A 24612-nucleotide genomic window follows, 5' to 3' on the forward strand; every position below is an offset into this window, starting at 1 on the left:
AATGTCAATGATTGACTAGGGCCGGCACTGGGCTGCATATTTCCAGGCACAAGTTGTGGCTGCATCATTAATAGAGGCCTAGAGGCAACCTGAGTCTCCCTCCTTCCAGGGTGGCGGTCATCAATCCTTGGAGGATAGATAAAAACGGGACTGGGGCTTTGACCCCACAAGGACTAAATCCCACCTGCGTCCTAAGAGGGGTTTTTATCAAAGTCACATTGCAGAAGATGCGTAAAGCACCGTCCCCTCTCAGGTCAGAGGAGCCCTGGCAAGTAGGCAGAACTGGCATTACTCATCCTGTTTAGAAAAAGAGAAATTGGGCCAGGTGCAGTGACTCACACCTGTAATCCCAGCACTTTGGGAGGCCAAGGCAGGTGGATCACGAAGTCAAGAGATTGAGACCATTCTGGCCAACATGGTGAAACCCCATCTCTACTAAAAATACTAAAAATTAGCTGGGAGTGGTGGCACATGCCTGTAGACCCAACTACTCGGGAGGCTAACGCAGGAGAATCACTCGAACCCGGGAGGTGGAGGTTGCAGTGAGCTGAGATCACACCACTGCACTCCAGCCTGGCAAAAGAGCAAGACTCCATCTCAAAAAAAAAAAAAAAGAAAAGAAAAAGAAAAAAAGAGAGAAATTGGAAGCCTGGTTGTAAAAGGCTCATTGAAGTTCCCATGGCTACTGCTCATCCTAAAATCGAGGGATCCTCAGTCCTTGTCCCGGCTTCATCCTGGCATTCCCCTTCCCCTTTCTCTGGCTGGAAGTAATACTGAGGAAGTAAGCCCAGCAGAAATATGGGTAGGTACTTTATCCTATGCCTGCCTGCAGTGGGTGCTTCCAATTCCGTGTATTCAAACTCAAAAACTATTATTATTATTTTAAAATTTAGAGACAGGATTTCACTCTGTCACCCAGGCTGAAGTGCAGTGGTGCAATCATGGCTCAATGTAGCCACAAATTCCTGGGTTCAAGCGATTCTCCCATCTCAGCCTCCTGAGTAGCTGAGAATACAGGTATCCACCACCACACCTGGCTAAGTTTTAAGGTTTTTGTAGAGACAGGTCTTGTTGTGTTGACCAGGCTGGTCTCAAACTTCTGGGCGCAAGTGATCTTCCCATCTAAGCCTCCCAGACTGTTGGGATTACAGGTGTGAGCCACTGCACTTGGCTCAGAAACTATTTGTTAAGAGCTTAATTGTTCCAGGCATTGGACTAGAATCAGAAAACTAATAGTCCGATAATAATAACGAACACATCTGCCACTTGCTTAGAGTATAGTGCAATGTAAAGCAGATTTCAACATACTACAGCCTGTAGTCCAAATCAGGTCTGCTGTTTGAATGTATAAATAAAACTTTATTGGAACACAGTCATTCCCATTTGTTAACACGTGGCTGCCTTCACATTGCATCAGCAGATCTGAGTAGTTACAACAGAGACTGCCTGGCTTGTAGGACCTGAAATATTAATGATCTGGGCCTTTGCAGAAAACTTTTGCTGACTCCACCACTACTCGCTGGGGAGCTTTGAAGAAGTTATTCTACCTTTGTGTGCCTCAGTTTCTCCATCTGTAAAACACCTCTTATATTGGGGTGTTATGACATAGGAGAAGGGTCTAGAACAATGGCTGGAACACAGTATATGCTACAGGTATGTGTCAGGCCGTGTGCCTTGCAAACATCGTTTTATCTTCCCAACAACGTAGAGGGATCGATCTTTTCACCATCCACATTTAACAGATGAAAAAAACTGAGATTCGACGAGAGGCAGTGATTGTTTTTAAGCCTGCAGTAAGGAGTTGGATGCAGAGGGGAGTGCTGTCAATTCTGGTAGTCTCTTTAGAGGACTCAGGAGTGCAAGTGAGATCAGCCACTGCCCTTGTGATGCTCTCTGTAGAGAACACGCAGTAAGTAGCAGATGTAATTCTTTGAGGCCAGGGGAAAACACAGATGCTGTGAGGCCACAGAGGTGGAGCAGGCACTCTGGCCTGGGCAGTCAGGGGAGACTTCCTAGAGGGGGTGATGATGAAGCTTCCTGTATGGCAGAAGAGGTCCCAGGCACTGGTTTCCCTGATGAAGGGGGCTCAGAGGTCAAATGCCTTGGGGACCTTCTCTGCTAGTTTCATCCACAGTCTGGAAGTTGCCATATTGTTACTTTGTCGCCTCTAAGTGGAGTCAGGTCTCTCCTGCCCTTCAGGAAGGAAGGTCATCGCAGCACCTGGGCCACTCCATTAGCAGTCACGGGCTCCGATGACCTAGGGCCTCCCATTTCCTCATAGCTCTCCCCAGAGCAAACACATCACAAAGGGCTCCTTGCTGGTGTCAGTGAGTCCCCCTTGTTGAGGGTCATCCCCTGGTATCCACAGGAAACAGCACCCTCTGTTGCTTCTCTCACTACTCCTGCCCTCCCTCCCCACGTCTTCTCTCGACCACACAGCCACCACCCTCCCACAAGCCTGCTGGGAGCTGCAACCCTGCCCTTAGGTGACTGCTCTGAGGTTCTCTTGCGGTGCCTTGCTCTGGGTCTATCCTGTGTCTTTTATGCCCTCTTGTGTCCGTTCTGAGAACTGCAAAGCATCCTGCAGCCCCCTGGATGTGTGTTTCTTGCAAATAACACTGAATCTGGCTTATTGGAAGCTGGCTATACACCAGATCCAGTGGAAGGCAGTTTCCGTTACTCAAGACTCAATAATTTAACATATATAATGAGAACATTCTACTGGCACAGCTGTTACAGGCGCTTCTGTGTTCATCAGTTTTTTTACTTCCATCCTTCCATCCATTTATCCATCCTGCATCCATGAATGCCTTCATATACGTAACTTTCTAGAAGTTGGGACTACCATATGTGCCATACTAGTACCTTATTCTCTATACATCCTCAACATCAAGATAGGGCTTGGCACATGGTAGCTTGTCAATAAATGGATGTTGAATAAATGAATGAATGAGTTAATCAATGAATGAAATATATGATGATAGAACTTAAATTGTTTGGTAGACATTGCATCCCAAACCTGTCATGTTCCATCATTTCTCAATTTCCCTTTTGGCTAACTAGTGCTTCCCTAGTCCTAGGACTCTGTCAAAATCATTCTAAAGTCGAAGATTGGGAGTGGGAAGTGAAGTTAGAACTTAATCTCTGGTGTCTGGTTTCTAAGCCATGCACCCCACCCTCCCACCTCTTGGTGTTTCTAGGGCCCATCAGCTGAGCTGCAAGCTATAGTAGAGGCAGCTACATATTCACTGAACCCGTTTTCTTTCTAAAGACAGAGCTGAACTGTATTTCTCAGCCTTTCTTGCAGTTAGTTCGGGCCATGTAGCAGAATTCTGGTCAACGGGGTGTGAATAGAAGTGATACTTCCCACTGTCCATGGCCAGGGCCATGAGCAGTACTCATGGTGACCTTCTACCCCTTACCCAAACTGCTGTCTGGATACAGAGGAAAGAGCAAGTGGTTCCAAGACCCTAGAAAAGGGCAGAGTCACAAGCTGGAGGGGCCTGGGTCCCTGAGAGGCTGCATGGAGCAGAGCCTCCCACTTTTACCCTATGGCTGTTAAGTGGACTTTCCATGAACATGAAACAAATGTGACACGCAAGCACCATTACCTTTGCAGCTGATGGGCTCCGACCTGTTGCCCTCAAAAAACAGCTTCAACTGCGGGGCCTTGGTAATCCCAAACTCCTGCTGAAGCTCTTTCTCTACGGTAATGTCCACTTTGCCAAAGCCGATCCCATTCTTGCCTTTGCCCATGATCTCCACAGCTTTGCCCAGCTCTTCCGCCAAGTTCCTGGATTGCTTTGAGGATGGGTTGTCTGAAAAAGAATGAAGACAAAATTCGAGAGAGTCTTTCCTCACTCCCCGTCTCCAACAGTGGATTATTTGTTGGACCTGCCCAGCTCCCGGAACCTTTCTTGTGCTCAGCTGCTAATGGCTGAATTTTCATAAATGTGACAGGATGTGAGACACAATGGTTCATGAAATTGGACAATCTGGGAGATGTCTATCAATGTTCTTTGGATTCAGTAGCATTGGAAACAATACAACCGTGGTCAACTTTACTCAATCTCTCTGAGCTCCATTTTTCTCTTGTGTAAAGTGGGGGAAAATAATAGTGGTTACTTCAAGGAATTGTCAGAGTTAAATGAGATTTATATCACAATCGGCTATAACTGCTTATTGTTTTCTAAGAGATTTATGTGCCTTAAGCCATTTTCTCCTCTCTATAACTCTGTGGGATAGGTATTATATCAATTTTATACCTGAGGAAACTGAGGCACAACAAATGATTTACTTGCCCAAGGCCCTATGACAATGGAGGTATGGCCAGGATAAGAGCCCACTCCGTCTAGCTGTAGAGTTCTTGTTTTCTAACCTCTACTAGGCACGTAAACACTCGGCATAATGCCTGGCACAAGTTAAGTACATGATGCATTCTAACTACTGCTTCCATTATTATGGTAAAATTTCTGCGGTCAAAGCAGGACCCAAGCAATGATTACACAAAAACATGCAGAGTGGTATAATGGACATTGGAGACTGAGATTCGGGGAGACTGAGTGCAGGGTGAGGGTTAAAAAACAAACAAACAAACAAACTGCCTATTGGGTAGAATGAACATGACTCAGGTGATGGGTGCACTAAAATCTCAGACCTCACCACTATACAATTCATCCGTGTAACCAAAAGCCACTTGTACCCCCAAAGCTATTGAAATAAACAAAAACAAACCACTCAATAGCATAGACACGATGATCACATTTACGGAATTTTTAAGAAGTGTATGCACAGGGCAAAAGAAGTCTAGAGGGAAATTTTCCAAACTATTAAAATTGTTTGTTTTTAAAAAATTCTGTGGTCAGAAATTATGGCGAGACAGAGAGGAAACATGAGAGCTCATGAACGCCATCTGGTGGAACTTCCTGGAGCTAACAGGCCAAATTGGGCCTCTGCGGTTGCCCGGCGTATAATTGGACAGGGGACTTTCCTAGGTAAGGAAGGCCAGGTGTGGGAAGTGCAGGGAGAGGGGAGGTTATGGTGTTCCACTGAGCCCACCCTCTTGCATGGGGGGAATCGAAGAGACCTGAAACTCTCCATTAAGCGGTCTGATCTGGATGCCTTGGCCCCTCACGTTGCTGGACAGTGGGGAGGGAGTGGGGAAGCCCTTTTCTAGAAGCCGTATTAGGGAGCTGGCACGTGACCTTGGCAGTGGAAGAGGCTTTTCTGGCTAAACGGAGGGGACTAAAAGGCGCCCAAGTTTGCCTTTCTTCCTCCTGATAACATTGTGAGGCTGCAGGTCCCTCGCTACCCCATGACTGAGGAAGGGGGCTGAGCCAGGGCAGCGGGTCATTGGTTGCCTTTCAAGCCGAAACATTTTATCTTTTTCACTGCCCCCCATCCCCTCGGTCCATCTGGAGCACTTGGAGAAAGTGCAAATCACCTCTGCCGCGGAGGGCAAGTTCCAAGTCCAACAGAGAGGTGTTTTGTAAAGTGCAGCTCAGAAAGCAGGGCCCCGGGACAGCTGGCTCAGGCCCCGTTGCTGGTCAGCACGCCTGCTCCTGCAATGGGATCTGAAAGTGAATGATCGCTTTCATTAAACGCCCGGTCAATGGACGGGAAGCGGGGACTTTGAGCCTCCCTCCTGGATCGATGCCCCTCCACTGCCTGCTTTGTCACCGCCATCGCCTTCGATACTCCCCATCCATCATCACCAGCATGCACTGGCCAATTGCTGGCTGCTCTGGTCCCTGAGGCTCTCCCCGGCTTCCTCGTGGATGTGGCCATGCTGGGCTCAGGATTGCTGATTGACATAGAATCTGAATCTGAGTTTCTAAGGGCGGAAGCTCAGGGCAAGAGAAACACTTGAAATGATTGTCCAGATGGTAGAGCAAATTTCAGAGGTTTCACACACAACCCAGTGCCCCTGGGTGTCTGAAACGCAAGTGACAGAAAGAGATTGTGGCAACTGGAATGCTGAGTTCTGAGAGCTAGATTGATGGGGCCTATGATAACAGTAATGGAGAGTCATTCATTCATTTTATGAATTCATTCATTTCTTCGTTCATACAATGAATCTTTTAGGATATGCCATGTGCCCGGCACTGTCCTGGGGACTGGGGATGTAACAGTGAACAGATAAAAACCCCTGCTGTCACTGGAAATGGCAGAAAATAAGCAAAATAACAAAGTAAAATAAGTGCTGAGTTAGATAATATGTGTTTTGGAAAAGAATAGGAGAGTTGGAGGTTGGCAGTATTAGGGAAATTGCAAAGTTAAGTAGGAGGCTAAAGATGGCTCACTGAGAAGCAATGTTTTAATAAAGATGGAAAGAAATGAGAGAGGAAGCCATGTAGACATCTAGCAGGAGATGGTAATTCCTGGTAAAGAGTCAGTGTATGCAAAGGCCCTGAGGTGGGGCATGTGTGACATGTTCAAGGTATGACAAGAAGTCCATTGCGTCTGGAGCAGAGTGAGCTGGGGCCAGGGGACAGGTGATGTAGGGTCTTGCAGGCCACTGAATAGACTTTGACTCTTCCCAGAACATAGAATGGTACCAGAGGGTTTGGAGCAGAGGTGGATGTGATCTGAGTTACTTTTCTTTTTTTTAAACGGATCTCGTTCTGTGGCCCAGGCTGGAGTGCAATGGCACCATCTTGGCTTACTGCAACCTCCACCTCCCGGTTCAAGCGATTCTCCTGCCTGGGCCTCCTGAGTAGCCGGCACAGGCACGTGCCAATAGGCCCTGCTAATTTTTGTATTTTAGTAGAGACGGGGTTTTACCATGCTGGCCAGGCTGGTCTCAAACTCCTGACCTCAGGTGGTGATCTGAGCTACTTTTTAACTGGATTTCTCTGAATATTATATGGAGATTAGACAAAAGGGGGAAAAGAATGGATGCAGGTAGACCAGTCAGAGGCTACTACAGTAATCCAGGCAAGAGATGGTGATGGCTTTGGGCCAGGAGAGTGGTAATGGAGGGGCTGAGAAGTGATTCCATTCTAGAGAGATTTGGGAGGAGGAGTTTGGATATGGAACATGGTGAAAGAGCAGAGTCCAGGGTGACTCTGAGGTTTTGATCTGAGTGACTTAGGATTATGTAGGATCTTTTCCTATGGAAAGATGATAATGATGATGTCACTATCATCACCATAATGATGATGATATTGATGGCGATGTTGATAATGAGAATAGTAATAATAATAACACGTATTGATCCTTTACGATGCTAAATACTTTGCATAGTGTTCCATGCATTTTCCTGGTTAATCTTCAGAACAACCCTGTGAGTTATCTATGATTGCAAGCAGGAATATCACTGATAAGGAAATGGAAGCTCAGAGGTCTTACAGCTAGCATGCGATTAGGCTGAGCGTCAACTTGAAGGCAGACTAGCTCCAAAGTTCATGCTCTAAATGACCAAATTAGCCAACTGGTCTGAAAAATCTTTCTTTTTCTCGAAGCAGATTGATAGGGGCACGTTTTTCATTTCTTCTGTTCCAGGTGGTTCCCATCAGAGCAGAGACAACCTATAGAGCCAACACCACTCTTTAAAATTTAGAGTCTGATTTTCTGGCTTCTCATTTTAAAAATTTTGCAAATTGGGCCAGGTGTGGTGACTCCACGCCTGTAATCCCAGCACTTTGGGAGGCTGAGGCGGGCAGACCACCTGAGGTCAGGAGTTCGAGACCAACCTGACCAATATGGAGAAACCCCATCTCTACTAAAAATACAAAATTAGCCTGGTGTGGTGGCACATGCCTGTAATCCCAGCTACTCGGGAGGATGAGGCAGGAGAATCGCTTGAACCTGGGAGATGGAGGTTGCGGTGAGCTGAGATTGCGCCATTGCCCTCCAGCCTGGGCAACAAGAGTGAAACTCCATCTCAAAAAAAAAAAAAAAAAAAAAAATTGCAAATTGGTTTTCCTTCCGGGTTCTGGAACCTTGAATTCCAAGTTTGTAGGTGTGAAATGAATGCATACACCCCTCAGGTCTCAGCATCTACATTCTGCCCTGGTCAACTGAAAATGCCAGTTTGGCTGGGTGTGGAGACAATTCACATGTATATTGGCACTTAGGCTGAGCAGTGCCCAGTGGATTGTAGATGGACAGAGACCACTTTGCTGTGAGGCCAAGAGCGCCTATGGGCCCAACTTCTGTCAGGCCCTGAGCTCTCAGGTCCTAGCTCATTGTCTGCCACATACTAGATGCTCAATTAACATAAATTCCTTAGGTTATCTTATCAGAGGCAGTTATGGTGGTTTACAGTGCTTGTAGCCCAGGAAAGTTGTTTTTATTTTTTAAGTCTCTGTGACTCAGTTTCCTCATTCATAAAGTGGGGTTATTAATAGATCCTACATCTTAGAGTGATCCTACAAAATAAGACAAGGTGTGCAAAACTTTGGTACAAATAAACATTAGCTATTTCGATGACATAGGAGGAGACTCTTTGGTATTGCTCTGACGAGATTCTCTCTGGGAAGGGAGGGTCCCATGGTGATGTCAGGAATCCCAAAGATCTTCTGGTTACTGATGAAAGGGAACAACAGTGACCATCACCAAACCATCCATCGCAAGTTCTAGGCCTATGATAGGGCTCTCACGTGGGTTTCAGGGTAAGCACATGGGACTCAGGGCCATGTTAGAATAGGCAGTGGCTCCCTGACTGTCTGCTTGGTGTGTAGATGTGCTAATGGCTAATGGACCTAGAATTAATGTTTGCCTGGTCTTTAGTAGAAAACCCCAGGTTCCCTTCTCTGAGCAGTGAATGTGAGTCAGAGGAGGGGCTGATAGGTGATGGGGAGGTGATGAGCATGGGAACTGGAGTTTGATCCCAGCACAAGGAACTTAAGTTTGCCTTTCTTTAGACCAGTGGTTCTCAGTGGGGGACATTTTGCAAGGTCTGGAGGCATTTTGGTTGTCACAACTGGAAAAAGAGATGCTACTGGCATCTAGTGGATAGAGGCCAGGGATGCTGCTAAACATTCTACAATGCACAGGACAGCCCCAGCCCTACAAGCAAAGAATTATCTAGTCAAATGTCCATAGGGCTTAGGATGAGAAACCCTACTTTAGATCCAACTTCTGATCGAGCATGAAAAAAATATTCTGAGAAAAACCCTCTCCCCATTGCATAGGGCCATGCACAGTATACAGAGGTACTCACAGTCGATAGGGACTTCAGGATTGTCATCAATCTCTTCTTGTTTCTCGGAGGCCAGCCACCAATTTGTTCTGACCATTGCAATGGCCTTTAAGTTTTTAAAAGATCTGTACCTCCCTATTTTTCTGGCCTCATTTTCTACTTCTCTTCTCTTCAGAAACCCTATATCTTTAGCCACATGGGTACAATCTCCCTCACCCCAGGGTATTTTTACTTGCTGTTCCTTCTGCCCTAAATCTGCATAGATCACTCCTTCACCATCTTAAGATCTTTGCTAAAGTGTTACCTTTCTAGGGAAGCTGTCCCTGACCATCCTATTTAATACTACAGCCTCATCTCCATCTACCTCATGCATTCCCTATCACTCTTCTCTATTTTTCTCCATAGTACTTTTAACCATAGGAAATACTATGTATTTTACTTATTTATTTGTTTATCTTTTGTCTTCTGTCTCCAGGATGTCAGTTCCAGGAGAGCAAGGATGATCATCTGTTTTGTTCACCACCATATCCTCAGTGCCTACAATATATCTGGCAAATAACCAGTATTCAATAAATACTGAAGGAATGAAGTTTCCAATGATCAGCACAGTGTAAGAAGATGAATTTAGCACCAGTTTTGGTGTCAAGCTTGGTCTCAAACCCAGGCTTCACTACTTACCAGTTGTGTGACCTTGGGCAAATGATCTAACCTTTCTGACATTTACATGCTTCATATACAAGATGGGGACAAGGTTATCAAGTGCAGTGCCTGAAACACAGGTGCTTGATAAATGGCTTTGGTCATCATCATCACCACTGTTGTCATTATCATCACCATAACCATCATCACCAGCACTATCATCACCACTGTCATCACCATCATCATGACAGTCATCATCACCAGCACTATCATCGCAGTTTTCATCATAATCACCATAACGATCATGGTCATCAGCACCATCATCACCATTGTCATTATCATCAGCATAGTTAATAATCATTATTACTAGTACCATCATTGCCATTGTCATCACCATCATAACAATCATTATCACCAGCACCATCATCGCCCTTGTCATCATCACCACCATAGTTAATAGCCATTATCATCACCATCATCGCCATTGTCACCATCATCACCATTGTCATCATCACCACCATAATTAATAGCCATTATCATCACCATCATTGCCATTGTTGTCATCATCATCATCTTCATCATTATTCCATCCACATTACCATCTCCACATCATGCTCACCATCATCATCTAACCTACACCCAGGACAGAATCTTATCACCTCTGCCTTAGGGACAAGCGATAAAGGACCCTAGACAGCTCCTAATCTTATCTTGACCTCTCCCCACTAATGGTAGTTAATCCCCTCTCCTTGATTCATTCAAGTTAATGTAGATGAAGAAAATTACGGGTCAAAGGAAATCTCATTCACCCATCTATTCATTTGTTTAACATCTATGGAAGCCTACCATGCTCCAAGCACAATGCTGAATGTTAGGAATCAGGAGATGAGTAAGATTTGGCCCCCAACATCACGAAATGTACATGATGAAAAGCAGTTTTGATACCATATGGTAAATGCTATGAGAGAGAGGGTAAAAAGAAGGCGGTGGGAGCATAGGAAGGCCTCCCAGCCAGACTAAGTGGGGGTGAAGGTGGACACAGTCTACCAATGAGGGGCATGAACTTCACAATCCAGGTGAAGGAGTGTAGGAAGGATACTACAAAGTGCAAAGGCCCAGAGGCTGTAGCCGTGGGCTAGATCAAGCAGAAGACCTTAGCTACTGAGTGACCTGATCAGATTTCCATTTTAGAGGAAGTCTCTCTGGGTACATTGCAGGACAGCATTGGAGAAGGCAGGGAGACCATCTCAGAGGCTGTTGCAGTGGTTCAGGTGAGGTATAATGAGGCCAGAACCAAGGCTGTGGTGGCGGGATGGGGATAACAGAGATTGAAGGGATTTAGAAAGTGGCATCTACAGGATGTGATGATGGATTGCATGTGAGAGTAGAGGAATCAAGAACAACCTTGAGGTTTCTGACTTTGACACTGAGTGGATGGTGGTACTGTCAGTGAAGGCAGGACATACAAAGCAGCAGATTGTTGGGACCAAATCAAAGATGTTGAGGTCTGTTGTGGACATGTGGCATTTGGGACTGCCAGGAACATTGAGAGGAAAGCTCCCTCAACCCCTGGCTCTTGGCCTGGAGTTCTCAGAGAGAAGAGAAAGCTGGTCATCCATTGAGGATTTGAGCGACTCGGGCAGTCCCTGGGGGCAGTATCTGAAAATAATCTCTTTTTCGAAGAGCCCATTTACCCTTAAAGAAAGCTTTTATAGTGCTTTCCCCAAGTGATTTGTTTTTCCAAAGGCCACTTTAGAAAGCCTGCTAATTTTTTTGAGAACTCATTTTGAATTTAATTGTGTATTGGCAGGAATCAAAGATTCAAATGTAATGAGATTAATTGAGTGTCCCTTTTAGATAAGAAAATTTTTGCTGCTGTCGAGTTCACTGCTCTGGAATACCTGCTAGTGGAAAGGCTTTAGCTTTGAAATATGCACATTGGTTGTTGTCGAATGCAATTGAAGAATGTGAAATTGATTGGCTCCCTCTGTAGCCCCAGATTTAGTGTCAGTTCTTATGTCATAAGAATTAAAGAACCGTGAACTCACCCTTCTGCCCTGGTTAAAACAGGGCAGAGCCTACTATTCTCATGAGGACTGGACAGGTTTCCCAGCCTTATCCATCCACTACACCGTTTTTGGAAGGGGAATGTGTTGAGGTGTGTTTTGTGGTTGTGTAAATGTATGGCTCTAAGCCTTTCAACACCTCCATTGAGGGTCCCAGATTAGAAATTAGGGCTACAGCGAAAGAGACGGTTTGGATGTTTCATCTGTGCAAACCATTAGTTTATCAGTTCCACAGCAAGTGGAGTAAGACTGCAAGGTTCTCTGCTCTTCCCTGTAAAAGTAACCATGAAACAGATGCACAAGTGCTGGCCTGAATTCTAGTGTGGATGAGGGATGTGCAGAACTAGCTGGAGGAGTCTTTCAGCAAAGTGGAAATGCCTGCCCTGCTCACAGGCTCATGTAAAGAAAATGGTCCAGGGTGGATTTCTCTTACAAGGTATTGCTCAAAGGGCTTTGAAGTAAAATCAAACTGGCATCCTGATGAACAGTCTGAGCTAGAGGGAGGTCACAAGCTTGGAACTACGTTGATGAAACTTCAAGCAACAGGCATGTTCAGTATTGGATGGAGGCAAAAATGACCCAATTGGACATTCCTTGTGGGAACCGTAAGTGTTAAGGGTACAAAAAGAAGGCGATTCATGCTTCCACGAAGTGGCAGCATAACCTAGCTGGGGAGGCACCAGGACTCGGGGGACTGACTTATTGATGCTCCCACATCCCCAAATTTCCTCATGTAAGTGGCACCACTCACAGAGTATACCTCAAATGAGAAGGACAAGGATTGAGGAAGGAGATTGGAAGACCAAATTTCCGGCAAGGAAATAGACTCAAATGTCATGGGGATAAAGCAGAGAGTGTGACAGTGTGAGGTTGGCAGGACAGGAATATGGCAAATTGATAAGCATGTTCTCTGACCACAAGGAAAAATAACAACTCAGCTTCAGCCAGTTGTCACCGTGTAGGACTGAGGGCCAGTGCTTCCAGATCTTCTGATTTTTTGAAGAGCTGATGCAAATTCAGTTTTAATTGTGACATGTTTCATTTCTTTTAAACACTGCATGGGCCAGCTGCCAACTCATGGGCTCAGTTCCTGGGCTTCCTGTTGTATCCTTAGTTTCAATGTTATGGGAAAGAGTAGGAGTCATAGAAAAGAACTGTGAAAAAGGAGCCAGAGAGGTACATAGGAACCAGAAGAGACTGAGTTCACGGAAACCAGGCATTAGGGGGTCTTGGCATGAATAGGCAAAGAAGGTCAAGGAAGGTGAGGGCTGTCAAGTGTCCACTGGATTTGAGAAAAAGCTGTCCCTTGAAAGCTAGCCTGAGCCACAGTCAATAAAGGCAGTCTCTTGGAGAAAATAGTTTTTGACATTCCTGCCCAGAAGAGAAATCTTTTCCTGGTGGTTCACTGTCTTAAAGAGCTTATTCCACCAGGCTGCCTCTCAGCCCGCCCAGCCTTGAGTTGCCTCTGAACAAAGGTCATTTCAAGGCTTTTATAGCAAAACGCAGGTGCAATGTGACTAAAGGAAGGCAATGTTGTGGGTTCCCCAGGCCTGGTTTCTTTATCCTCTTGGGGTACACAGTCATACTACATTTCCCAACCTCTCTTACAGATAAGCATGGCTATAGGGCAGTGATCTGGCCAACGAAATGTGGGTAGAAATGATGTACATCAGTGCTTCCCACACTTTAATGTACGTGAATCACCTGAGAATCTTGTTAAAATGCAGATTCTGATTCAGTGTATCTAGGATGAAACCTGGGAGTCTGCATTTCTTTTTTTTCTTTCCTTTTTTTTTTTTTTTTTTTTTTTTGAGACGGAGTCTCGCTCTGTCATCCAGGCTGGAGTGCAGTGGTGATCTCGGCTCATTGCAAGCTCCATCTCCTGGGTTCACGCCATTCTCATGCCTCAGCCTCCTGAGTAGCTGGGACTACAGGCGCCCGCCACCACACCCGGATAATTTTTTGTATTTTTAGTAGAGACGGGTTTCACTGTGTTAGCCAGGCTGGTCTCAATCTCCTGACCTCATGATCCACCAGTCTTGGCCTCCCAAAGTTCTGGGATTACAGGCGGGAACCACCGCGCCTGGCGGGAGTCTGAATTTCTATGAGCTCCTGAGTGAAGCTGACATTGCTGGCTTATGGCCTATACATTGAGTGGCACAGATGGGTATCATTTCCAGGCCTAGCCTGACCCAGAGGCACATCCTGGCCTCCCTCTCCCTTTGCTGGCTGGAGGCAGAGGTTTCTGTGGAGTACTCTAGGCCCTGAGGAATGGCTCAGGCCTTAGGTAGAAGGAGCCTGGGTGCCTGAATGATTGTATGGAGCAGAGCTTCTCTGCAGATCCACCTGGAACTAAGATGACATGGACCCTTATGAACCTAGATTGTTATGGCAGTTAGCTTTCCCAGTAAACACAGTGATTTTTAAGATAACTAGTCAAAATTAGAGCAAAGAAGAAGTTTGAGTATTAAAGTGGGCAATACATTCTAGAATTTATTTCTTTAAGGGATTTCATTGATCTCTTATTAATTGACCCCACAATATGCAAAGAACTAATAAGACGCTTGGCACATTGAAGTTAGCCTATAACCTTGCATCTTGTGGCAAATACTGAGAATCAGCCATTTATAACCTCCTTTTGTTTTGCTTCCTCAGCTAAAGAGGTTGGAAACCTAAAATATTCACCATTCCAGACTTCTCAGTTAGAAACATCCATGGGCCCAAGTTCTAGCCATTAAGACGTTACCAAAGTGATTGGATGCAGCTCTGGGAAAGTTTTATTTTTTTAAAGGGACATAGGTGGCTGATGTATTTTATCCCTTTGTTGTTTGCCTATCCCTTTTTGTTTCTAGCTGGAACGTCCAGTGCAATGCAAGAAGCACAGCAGCCATCTTGTGACCATGAGTTGTAATGTGTCAAGGATGAGGGAGTTAGAAAATAGAAGGAGGCTTGCCCCTGAAGCTGTGGAGCTGCTATACCAGGCATTGACTGCCTATCCCGCCTCACACAGTGTGTGAGATCAGCTCTTGGATTAAGCCAGCTGCTATAGTTTGGTTAGTTTGACTTTCTTTAAATGTCATGTTGAAATTTGTTCCCCAGTGTTGGAGGGGGGGCCTAATAGGAGGCATCTGGGTCGTAAGGGTGGATCCCTCATGAATGTTTTGATGCTGTCACCAAGGTAATGAGTGAGTTCTCACTCAATTAGTTTCTGCAAGAGCTGGTTGTTAAAAAGAGCCTGACATCTGCTGCCCCTCTCTCTTGTTCCCCTCTCATATGTGATCGCTGCCCACACCAGCTCCCCCTTCACATTCCACCATGAGTAGAAGCAGCTTGAACCTTTCGCCAGATGCCCAACTTCCAACCAGCAGAGTTGTGAACCAAATAAACCTTCACTGTTTGTAAATTATCCAGCCTCAGGTATTCCTTTGTAGCAACACAAACAGAGGAAGACATCACCATCAGCAGATTCTTAATTAGTTGCAGTTGAACTCTGTCCTAACTGACACAGGGTTGATGAACTGCATTTGCCTCAGTGCCACAGGGCAAGGGAGAATGGGAGCTCATGTTTATTGAGCAACTTCCACATGTCAGGTAATAGACAGCCTCTCAGTTCATCCCTCTAATGACTATACCACTTTCAATATTTTCGCTTTACAGGTGAAAGTGAGACAGGAAGAAACTCACCCAAGGCCACATATGCAGTTTACGGAAGAACTCAGCTTTACACTCAGGCTTGCCTGGATCCCAATGTACATTACACCAAACCTTGATGTTGCATAAGAACCAAGATGCACGAGTGATTCAGGCTAAGAGAGGTTCTTTAGAATTTACCAGTGCTTGGCATGAGGCCTTTGATTAAGTATTGACATCAACAACCATAAATTTTAATGACTTCTACTAACTTTTTGGCTTTGATTATCTATCACTGGGCATTACAGGGAAGCCTAACAGACTATGTATCTCCCTTCAAGGCAAACTTCAAGCATCCAGATGCATTTGCATTGGCCTGGGAATCCCTCATGCACTCCAGGACATGAGGGAGCAGGAACCAAGCCAGAGAAGGTCACTCAGCTGCTGCAGTTGGAAGAACCACTTCTGAGGACGAGTTCACACCATTACTTCTCCATTTTAGAGCACCCAAAGTGTACAATTTAGACTATTTTAATTGCATGACTTAATCACACTTTGTTTTAAAGGGTTTCTCATGCCTTGTGACATTCCTGGCTTAAACTGTAAAGTCCTTGAGAGCAGAAACCAAGACACCCATGGAGTCCACCCATGACCTGGCATTGAGCTGCATAAATGTGTGGTGAATAAGAACCCAGTGGTGATAGCTCCTGCCTGTGGAGTGCCCACTATGACAAGGGACTGCATATCTGAACCCACTTTCATCACCACAACAACCTGCAAGAGAGGAATTGTTAACCTTGTACAGATGAGAAAATGGGTGAGGATAATGAGAGCAGAAGCCAACATCTCCTTAAGTTCTTATTATGCATCAGTCACTGTGCTAAGCACATGATTTCACTTAATCCCCACAATAACCCTAGGAGTTATAAATTTTATGTATGTACATATTTATTTATTTATTTATTTTGAGACAGAGCCTCGCTCTGTCAGCCAGGCTGGAGTGCAGTGGTGTGATCACGGGTCACTGCAGCCTTGACCTCCTGGGCTCAAGCCATTCTCGCACCGCAGCCTCCCAGGTAGCTGGGATTTCACGTGTGTGCTACCATTCCTAGCTGATTTTGTATTTTTCTTTTTGGTAAAGGTGGGGTTTTGCCATGTTGCTCAGAATGGTCTTGAACACTTGAGCTCAAGAGAGCCTCCCACCTCGGCCTCCCAAAGTGCTGGGATTACAGGCATGAGCCACCACGCCTGGCCTATAAATGTTATTAAATTCCCCATTTTACAGTCAAGTAAACAGAAGTTCAGAATGCTCAAGGTCACCAGCCCAAGGCCGCCAGGCTAGTAAGTGGCAGAACTCAGCCTCTGAACGTAGGACTGTGAACCTCTGAAACTGACCTTATCTCACTACATTGCACTCATTGGACTAGAAAGAAAAGGGAGTCTGTAAATGGTTCTGGTCAGAGGGCAGCACACAGAGAAGGGAGAGAGGGCTATCTCAGAACAACAGCCGAAAGGAGGAGCAAAGGGGAGTGTGGGGGGAGGGGCAGCTTGGGAAGCAGGTGAAAACCAAGAAGGGAAAGGCGCCCTGCCTCCCCTGCCCGGATCTTCCCTGGAACCTTAGGCTCTGCCGAGCCTCTGGGAACCTAGTGCTGGGCAGGCACATCCTGGAAGCAGGCCTTGGGGACTGACACGGAGCCAGCCATTTTCTAGGAGTGGCTCTGAACACAGGATTCCAATCCAGTGTTCACACCTGCAGTCTAATTCCCTAAATCCTGCCATATAAAGCATGGTACAACATGGGGTCTGTGGTCTCTACTTGTGCTGTGTGACCTTGGGAAAATTGCTGATCCTTTCTGAGTTTCCGTTTCCTCAACTATCAGATAGGGAGATGAATCGTACCTACCACACGGGGTCGTGAGGATGGAATGATGTCACATTTAAAGCAGCGCTTACGACAGTGCCTGGCACGCCATGAATGCTCACTATGGGGAAGTTGTTATGAAAATCCCTTACATTCTGTCCCAGGGCATGGCTCGGTCCCAATGCCTCAGGAAGAAGCAGTCTGCTCTGTCCCCCAAAATGTCTGCTGATGCAAAATGTCCAAAGAAAAAAAACCAGGCCTGCAAATCTGATAGCAAACGTGATGGTCTCAGCCGGGCGCAGTGGCTCATGCCTGTAATCCCAGCACTTTGGAAGGCCAAGGTGGGCAGATCACTTGAGGTCAGGAGTTCGAGACCAGCCAGGCCTACATGGTAAAACCCTGTCTCTACTGAAAATACAGAAATTACAACAATTAGCCAGGTGTGGTGGGGGGCACCTGTGGTCCCACCTACTCGGGTGCATGATGCAGGAGAATTGCTTGAATCCAGGAGGCAGAGGTTGCAGTGAGCTGGGATTGTGCCACTGCACTCCAGCCTGGGTGACAGAGCAAGGCCCTGTCTCAAAACAAACAAAAAAGTGACAGTCTAAAAATTCCTGTCTCAAGAGCTTGCCCCAGACTGCCATCATTTATTTCTCTCCAGTTGTGTTCCAGGAACTTACCACATCTCATTTAATCTTCACTATAATCCAGTGTGTCATTAGGTTCACACCCATTTTATGGAGGAGAAAGACTGAGGCTCAGAATAATATAGACACCTGGAGTTAAAGCCTGGCTCCTCTTCAGTGGGACAGAGGAGCCACATACAAATCCAAGACTGGAGGGATGGCATAATATATTGCAATTTGCCTAACCTCCCTGGAGTATTCTCGTCTGGAGATTGGAGATGATGCTGTCTATATATATTAAATGTCTGTTTTAAATAATATGTGTTCTTATGTGTTTAGCAATATATAAAACTCTTCTGGCCCCCAGACACAAGGAGGCAGGCCTCATCCCATCTATCATCCCTCACCCAGGATGGGGGCACTCACGGAAAAGCACCATGAGGAAGCGGGTCTGGTTCAGCATCTGGGTCAGGCCAGCGGGCGTTAGCACTAGGAGATTGCGTTCCTCTAGGATGTGCACAGGTTTGGTTATGTGGATGCTGGAAACACCGGCGTTAACCTCCGGTGAGCTGTGGACAGCAGAGATACGAGCGGCCACCAGCAGCAGGGGCATCCAGAGCAGGTCCATGGCTGTCCTGCAGGGGCCAGAGAAGGAACAGAGACCTTATCAACACAGGTGGTGGAGCCCCACGTCATCAATCCCCCGTCCTTGTCCAGCCGGTTCACGTAGGGTGAATGTGGCCTGGGCATTGTCTCCCAGCAATGCCTTCAGCTTGGCAGCAGCCCTGGAGAAGAAGCAAAGTATTAGGTCAACCTCAGGCTCAGTGGTGACTGTATGGGGAACCTTAGAGCAGCAACAACCCACTGGCAGCGCTGGATGCGGAAGCAAACGCAGACCACTCAAGCCTACTGACTTCCCAGCCAAGAGGTGAGACTTGTGCAGACATAAGGTCCCATTTCAGAGTCCTCGGGTGAGCCTCTGGATCTCAGAGATAACTGGTTCAATCCCCCATCACAACCCCATAGGAATCCCTCTGTCCACAATGTCCCCGCTTCACCTTCCTCCAGCTCCTGCTTGAATGCCCCTATGAAGGGAAGCTCACTACCTTGCAGTGTACCTGTTTAATTTTTGAACACATTTTATCAAGTGTAGATATTTAAAAAGTCATCACTATAATACACACTTGTAAAAGTTTCAAGCAATACAATACAAATGTCAAGAAGAAAGTAAAAATCTCGTCCATTCTCTCACTGCTGAGAAAGTGACTCTTAGAAGTATGGAATGAATCCTTACAGATATTGAAAATATCTATATAAACATACCTTTGAATATATCTATATCTATATATATAGAGAGAGAGATAGAAAGATAGATTTTTTTTTTTTTTTGAGATGGAGTTTTGCTCTTGTCGCCCAGGCTGGAGTGCAGTGGCACAGTCTCAGCTCACTGCAACCTCCACATCCTGGGTTCCAAAGGCTCACTCTAGTGATCCTCCCACCTCAGCCTTCCAAGTAGTTGAGATTACAGATACCCACCACCACACCCAGCTAATTTTTGTGTTTTTAGTAGAGACGGGGTTCCACCATGTTGGCCAGGTTGGTCTTGAACTCCTGACCTCAAGTGATCTGCCCGCCTCAGCCTCCTAAAGTGCTAGGATTACAGGCATGATCCACCACTCCCGGCCTGAATGTATATTTTTAAATATAAATGGAATCTGATTATTTTTATTTTATTTTTTTTTTTTTTTGCTTGATTAGCTCTTTTTAACCCTGGATACACATGAAAATCCTCTGGGGAGCTTTTAGGAGAACACTGACACTCAATCTCATTCCAGACCAATTAATTCAGAATTGCCCAGGATGGGGTCTAGATACCTACATGTTTCAAAAGCTCCCCAGATGATTCTTTTGTTTTATTTCAACTTCTATTTGGGAAATTTTGAACGTGTACAAAAACAGAGAGATGGTGTAATGTACCCCCAAGGTACCCATCACTCAACTTCACTTATAGTCATGACCAATGTTATTTTATTTATATTCTTGACTCTCTGCCCTGGATTATTTTGAATCCAGTTCTGGGAATCATGTCATTTCACCCATAAATACTTTATTATAAATATTTAAAAGATAAGGATTTTTCAAAACAACACAATAATCTCAATACTATTATCATACTTAACGAAATGCACAATAATGTCATCATATCCTCAAATATCTAGACAGTGTGCGAATTACCCTGATGGCCTCATAAATTTTAAGTCTGTTTAAATCAGGACCCGAATGAAATCCATGAACTGTCATTGATTGTTTTGTCTCCTAAGCCTCTCCCAGGTAAATCTATCATTCAGTTTGTAGCTTGAGAAGCACATGGTCAAATGAAACCAACAAAGGGCAAGTGGAGAAAAGGAAGAGGGACAGGTAGATAACCTGGTTTTCTGGACAGCTGAATGATACAGACCATTTAAATCTGTGTCTCGGTCAAAAGGCTCATCACCGTCAGCTCAGCCTTGAGTCCCTAATGATCTCAGGGTCCCAGGATTCACCAGGTGACATGCCACTTACCAGCCCGGACTGAGCCTGGTACAGCCGTGATGACTATCAGGTGGAACCCTTGTTCTTAGGAATAATTTACCTGCTTGTTTATTTGTTCATTGATGCACTTACTTGTGAGAGAAATGGCTGCCTAAGAATTCTTTGCCTAGCTGGAGACATCAAAGTACTAGAGAGTTAGTTTTTATTCTACAGAAAAGCACTTGAATAACCCCTTCGTTGTGATACAAACGTAAGAGTCACCCAGAACCATTCTAGGCCTGACAGTCCCTTCAAACCTTCCAAACCTCCTCGGGGCCCAGTATCCCTTGGCTGGCAGGAGGGAGCCAGATCTGCAAAAGCCCCAAGGGGCCTTCAGAGAAGAAACCTTGAAATTCAAGGTTGTGAGACCCTCTCTGAGGGGTCTGGATGGCACTTGCTGGAGGACAGAGGAGACTGGAGGACAGAGGAGACCTTGAGTCAGCTGGACTCCTTCAGGGTACAGAGCTGAACCACGGGCCCAGCTCAACCACTGTGGAGGGCTGAGCCTCTGAGCAAAAGCTAAGCAGGAGGGGCTACAGTGGGCTCGTCCTCACGCCCTCGCTCCCAGGCCTTTGACAGAGTGTTTCCCTGGGTTCCTGATCAAGGAAGAGGTAGTGGGAGGTGTCGGTTTCCTGCTAACCTAGGCGGGCTGGGTTATGAGCCTCAAATGTTTCCAGTGCTTCAGGTCAAATAGGACGGAGACCAAGCCCCACTGGCTGGCAAGGAGAGCCCTCCACGGTCAGACTCTGGCCACCAGGCTTCCCTCTGGCTCCACGGAGCCAGTCACAGCTCCTGTTCGCTCACTCATTCATTCATCAAATATTTTTGAAGTCTTAGAACATGTTAAGTACCATTCTAGGTGCCAGGGATACAAACAATATTCCTTGCATCTTAGTGGTGGGAAACACAGTGAAATAAATAGATGCGATCAATAGTGTGTCAGATGGTGGTAATGCAAAGGAGAAAAGGGGGATAACAGAAGATTCGAAAGTGATGGAGTCGGGGAGGAGTGTTGATATTTTCTTCTTTTCTTTCTTTTTTTTTTGAGACAAGATCTCACTCTGTCACCCAGGCTGTAATGCAGTGGCGCGATCTCGGTTCTCTGCAACCTGCGCCTCCCTGGTTCAAAGGATTCTCCTGCCTCAGCCTCAGGAGTAGCTGGGATTACAGGCACATGCCCCCATGCCCGGCTAATTTTTGTATTTTCAGTAGAGACAAGGTTTCTCCGTGTTGGCCAGGCTGGTCTGGAACTCCTGACCTCAGGTGATCCACCCACCTCGGCCTCCCAAAGTGCTGCGATGACAGGCATAAGACACTGCGCCCAGCCGATATTTTAAATAGGGTGACCACCGGAAAGCTTCATTTAGAAGTTGACATTTGACTACGGGAAGCAAAGAAGTGAACTATTGTATTTGCATTTCTGGGAGTGTAGGAGAAGTAGTCTCTCTCTGCCCTGCTCCTGTTTTTTCTCCCAATCTCTCCCACAATACCTGGCTCAGCTCTGCAACACCCCAGGGCTCCCCTGAGACTGTAGCGCCCACGCTGGTCCAGCCCTGGGACTGTGCTCTCAGCCATCCTACCTCCAGCCTGCCCTGACCTGCCCCTTTATTCTCTCAGCCTTGGCCCTTGGTTCTCCCGGCACCTGCTTCTCTAGCCTGACACCGCTGTGGTTCTGCTGTGTCCCCCAGCACAATCTCCCCAGCCTCACAAAGTCCAAGCTCAGCTCCAACATCGGCTCCCTACCTGCTACTCAGAGGAGAGTGACTGTGATGGGAAACTTTTATTAATGAGAATAGCCAAAATCGAGGGGCCGGTCAGCAGCCATATTGTGCTAAGTGCCAACTGTGTGCATTCCCTACACCAGTATGCCATGGAGAGACCCCGTGTCTCAGTCACCCTGGTTTCCTGCCAAGAGGGTGTGGCAACCTCCTCATTGATCCCGCCTCTGCTTCTACTCTTTGCGCTTCACCTCAACCCATTGCCCACAAAACAATCAGATATTTCCTTTATTTTTATTTTTATTTTTATTGTTTGAGACAGAGTTTTGCTCTTGTTGCCCAGGCAGGAGTGCAATCGCATGATCTTGGCTCACTGCAACCTCCGCCTCCTGGGTTCAAGCGATTCTCCTGCTTCAGCCTCCCTGGTAGCTGGGATTATAGGCATCCGCCACCATGCCCAGCTAATTTTTGTATTTTTAGTAGAAATGAGATTTCACCATGTTGGCCAGGCTGGTCTTGAACTCCTGACCTCAGGTGATCCACCTGCCTGGGCCTCCCAAAGTGCTGAGATTACAGCTGTGAGCCACTGCGCCCGGCCGAGATTTCCTTTTGACACAGGAATTCCATCACACCACTCTGCCTATTAAAAGGTGCTCACTTTTATATATTGTGCAAAAAAAGTTTCTGCCTCTTTTTTTTAACAATCCATTCACAAAACCACACACCAGCCAAACCGTTCTCTGTGGTCTACCAGGCCCCACTGGCTCTGGACCCATCTGGCCTTATCGCCCTCCTCTCTCTCTCCTCCTGCACTCTGGGGAGGCACACTGGCCTCTTCCCTTTTCCAGGCACACCCTACCTGGGGCCTTTGCCTCTCCCTGGGGCACCCTTCCCTCACATCGTCAGCCTTTTCTGGTTGTTTGGGTCCTGGCTCAAATCCAAGCTCATTAGAAGGGTCTTCCCGGGCTGCTCTGTCTCACCCCATCTCAGCTTTCAGCACGCTCTGCCATATACCACTGTTTGCGTTATATTTTCTATTATTATTTCTGAATGTACTTTGTTGTCATTGTTTTGAACTTTATAATGTAAATACCGTTGTTCACAGCTGTTTTCTCCCCTCCAGAACAGTGCCTGCACCAGATTTGGAGCTCAATGAATGTTTGTTGAATGAATGAACGAGTGGCCTAATTTAATTCTTACACAACAAACCCCATCCATGGTTCATTTCAGTGGTTCTCAACCATGACTATGCTGAGAATCTCTTGGAGGGTTTAATAGAAAATGCTGATGTTCAAGTTCAAACCCAATAGGTTCTAATTTAATTGGTCTGGGGTTGGATGAGTCTGGGCATTATTACTATTTTTTTAAAGTCCTCAAGTTGATCCTAATGTGTAGCCATCTATACCAAAACCCACACTTAAACCTTAAACTGGTGACACCTGGCACAGAAAAGCCTCCCAAGGCAGGGCCCATCAGTCAGACTTCCCATTTTCACTGAAGCTCGTACCTGCAGGAAGCCAAGGCCACTCCCAGGGTTACTGGGGCCGAGACGGGGCTGTGCTGGGGGTGGGGCCACAAACTCTGCGGCCCTTAAGAAGGGAGGTTGTAGCTTGAAGAAGAGGCTCCTGGATTCTTCTTGTGATCAGGGCAGGACCCGCAGATGACTGGGCATTCTAAAGAAATCCACAGGCAGAAATGAAGTCCCTTCCTGGGCACACAGAGGCCACAGCAGCCTCAGCAGCAGTTCTGAGTTCTGGGGTTCTAGAGCACCAGGGGTGACCCTGGAGAAGAATGGGTCATTGTTGAGTAAGAGGGGGCCCTGCCTGGCAGCCCTTGCTGAGTTCACTTGAAGGGCCAGAAAGCAAAACTCACTGTGGGGTGCTGGATATGGCCCAGGAGGGTTCTGAACGCAGTGCCTATAGATTGGAATTTGAATCCCAGCTCTATCTTGAACAGCTGTAGGGTCTTGAGAATGTCACTTACTCTTTCTGAGGTTCAGTTTCCATGCCTGTAACATGGCATCTAACTCAGAGGGGTGTTGTTAGCAAAGTAAATTATGTGGAATTTAGAAGATAATGAAGGCTATGAAGAAAAATAAAACCTGGAAGGATGATGAGGAACGCCTGAAAGGGGGATGGGATAAAACAAGATGATTTATGCAAAATGAGCAGCTCGGTACCTGGAAGGCAGTAGCCCCCTCACCCATCACCACCCTGGCCTCATCTCCTCGGGGAGAAAGATCGCTACTCACCCTGCTCCAGCCACACTGGTGTGTCCCTGCCAGTCTTTCAATACAATGTCAGGGCCTCTGCACTTGTGGTTTTCCCTGCTAGGGAGGCTCTTTACCCAGGTAGAC

General features: G+C 46.3%; 1 protein-coding gene across 1 annotated transcript in view; it reads right to left on the reverse strand.

Moving 5' to 3' along the window:
* Positions 1–18717, reverse strand: part of PDILT (protein disulfide isomerase like, testis expressed) — a 39570-nt gene extending 20853 nt beyond the window's left edge. Inside the window, exons 1-2 of the mRNA XM_005591393.4 lie at positions 18394–18717; positions 3612–3818 (exon numbers count right to left, since the gene is read on the reverse strand). Of these exons, the coding sequence (XP_005591450.3) occupies positions 3612–3818; positions 18394–18595 (409 nt within the window). The 5' untranslated portion in view covers positions 18596–18717. The remainder of the gene's footprint in view (positions 1–3611; positions 3819–18393) is intronic.
* Between the last annotated feature and the right edge of the window lie 5895 nt (positions 18718–24612).

This window comes from Macaca fascicularis, chromosome 20, assembly GCF_037993035.2.
Source record: "Macaca fascicularis isolate 582-1 chromosome 20, T2T-MFA8v1.1".
Classification (NCBI taxonomy): domain Eukaryota; kingdom Metazoa; phylum Chordata; class Mammalia; order Primates; family Cercopithecidae; genus Macaca; species Macaca fascicularis.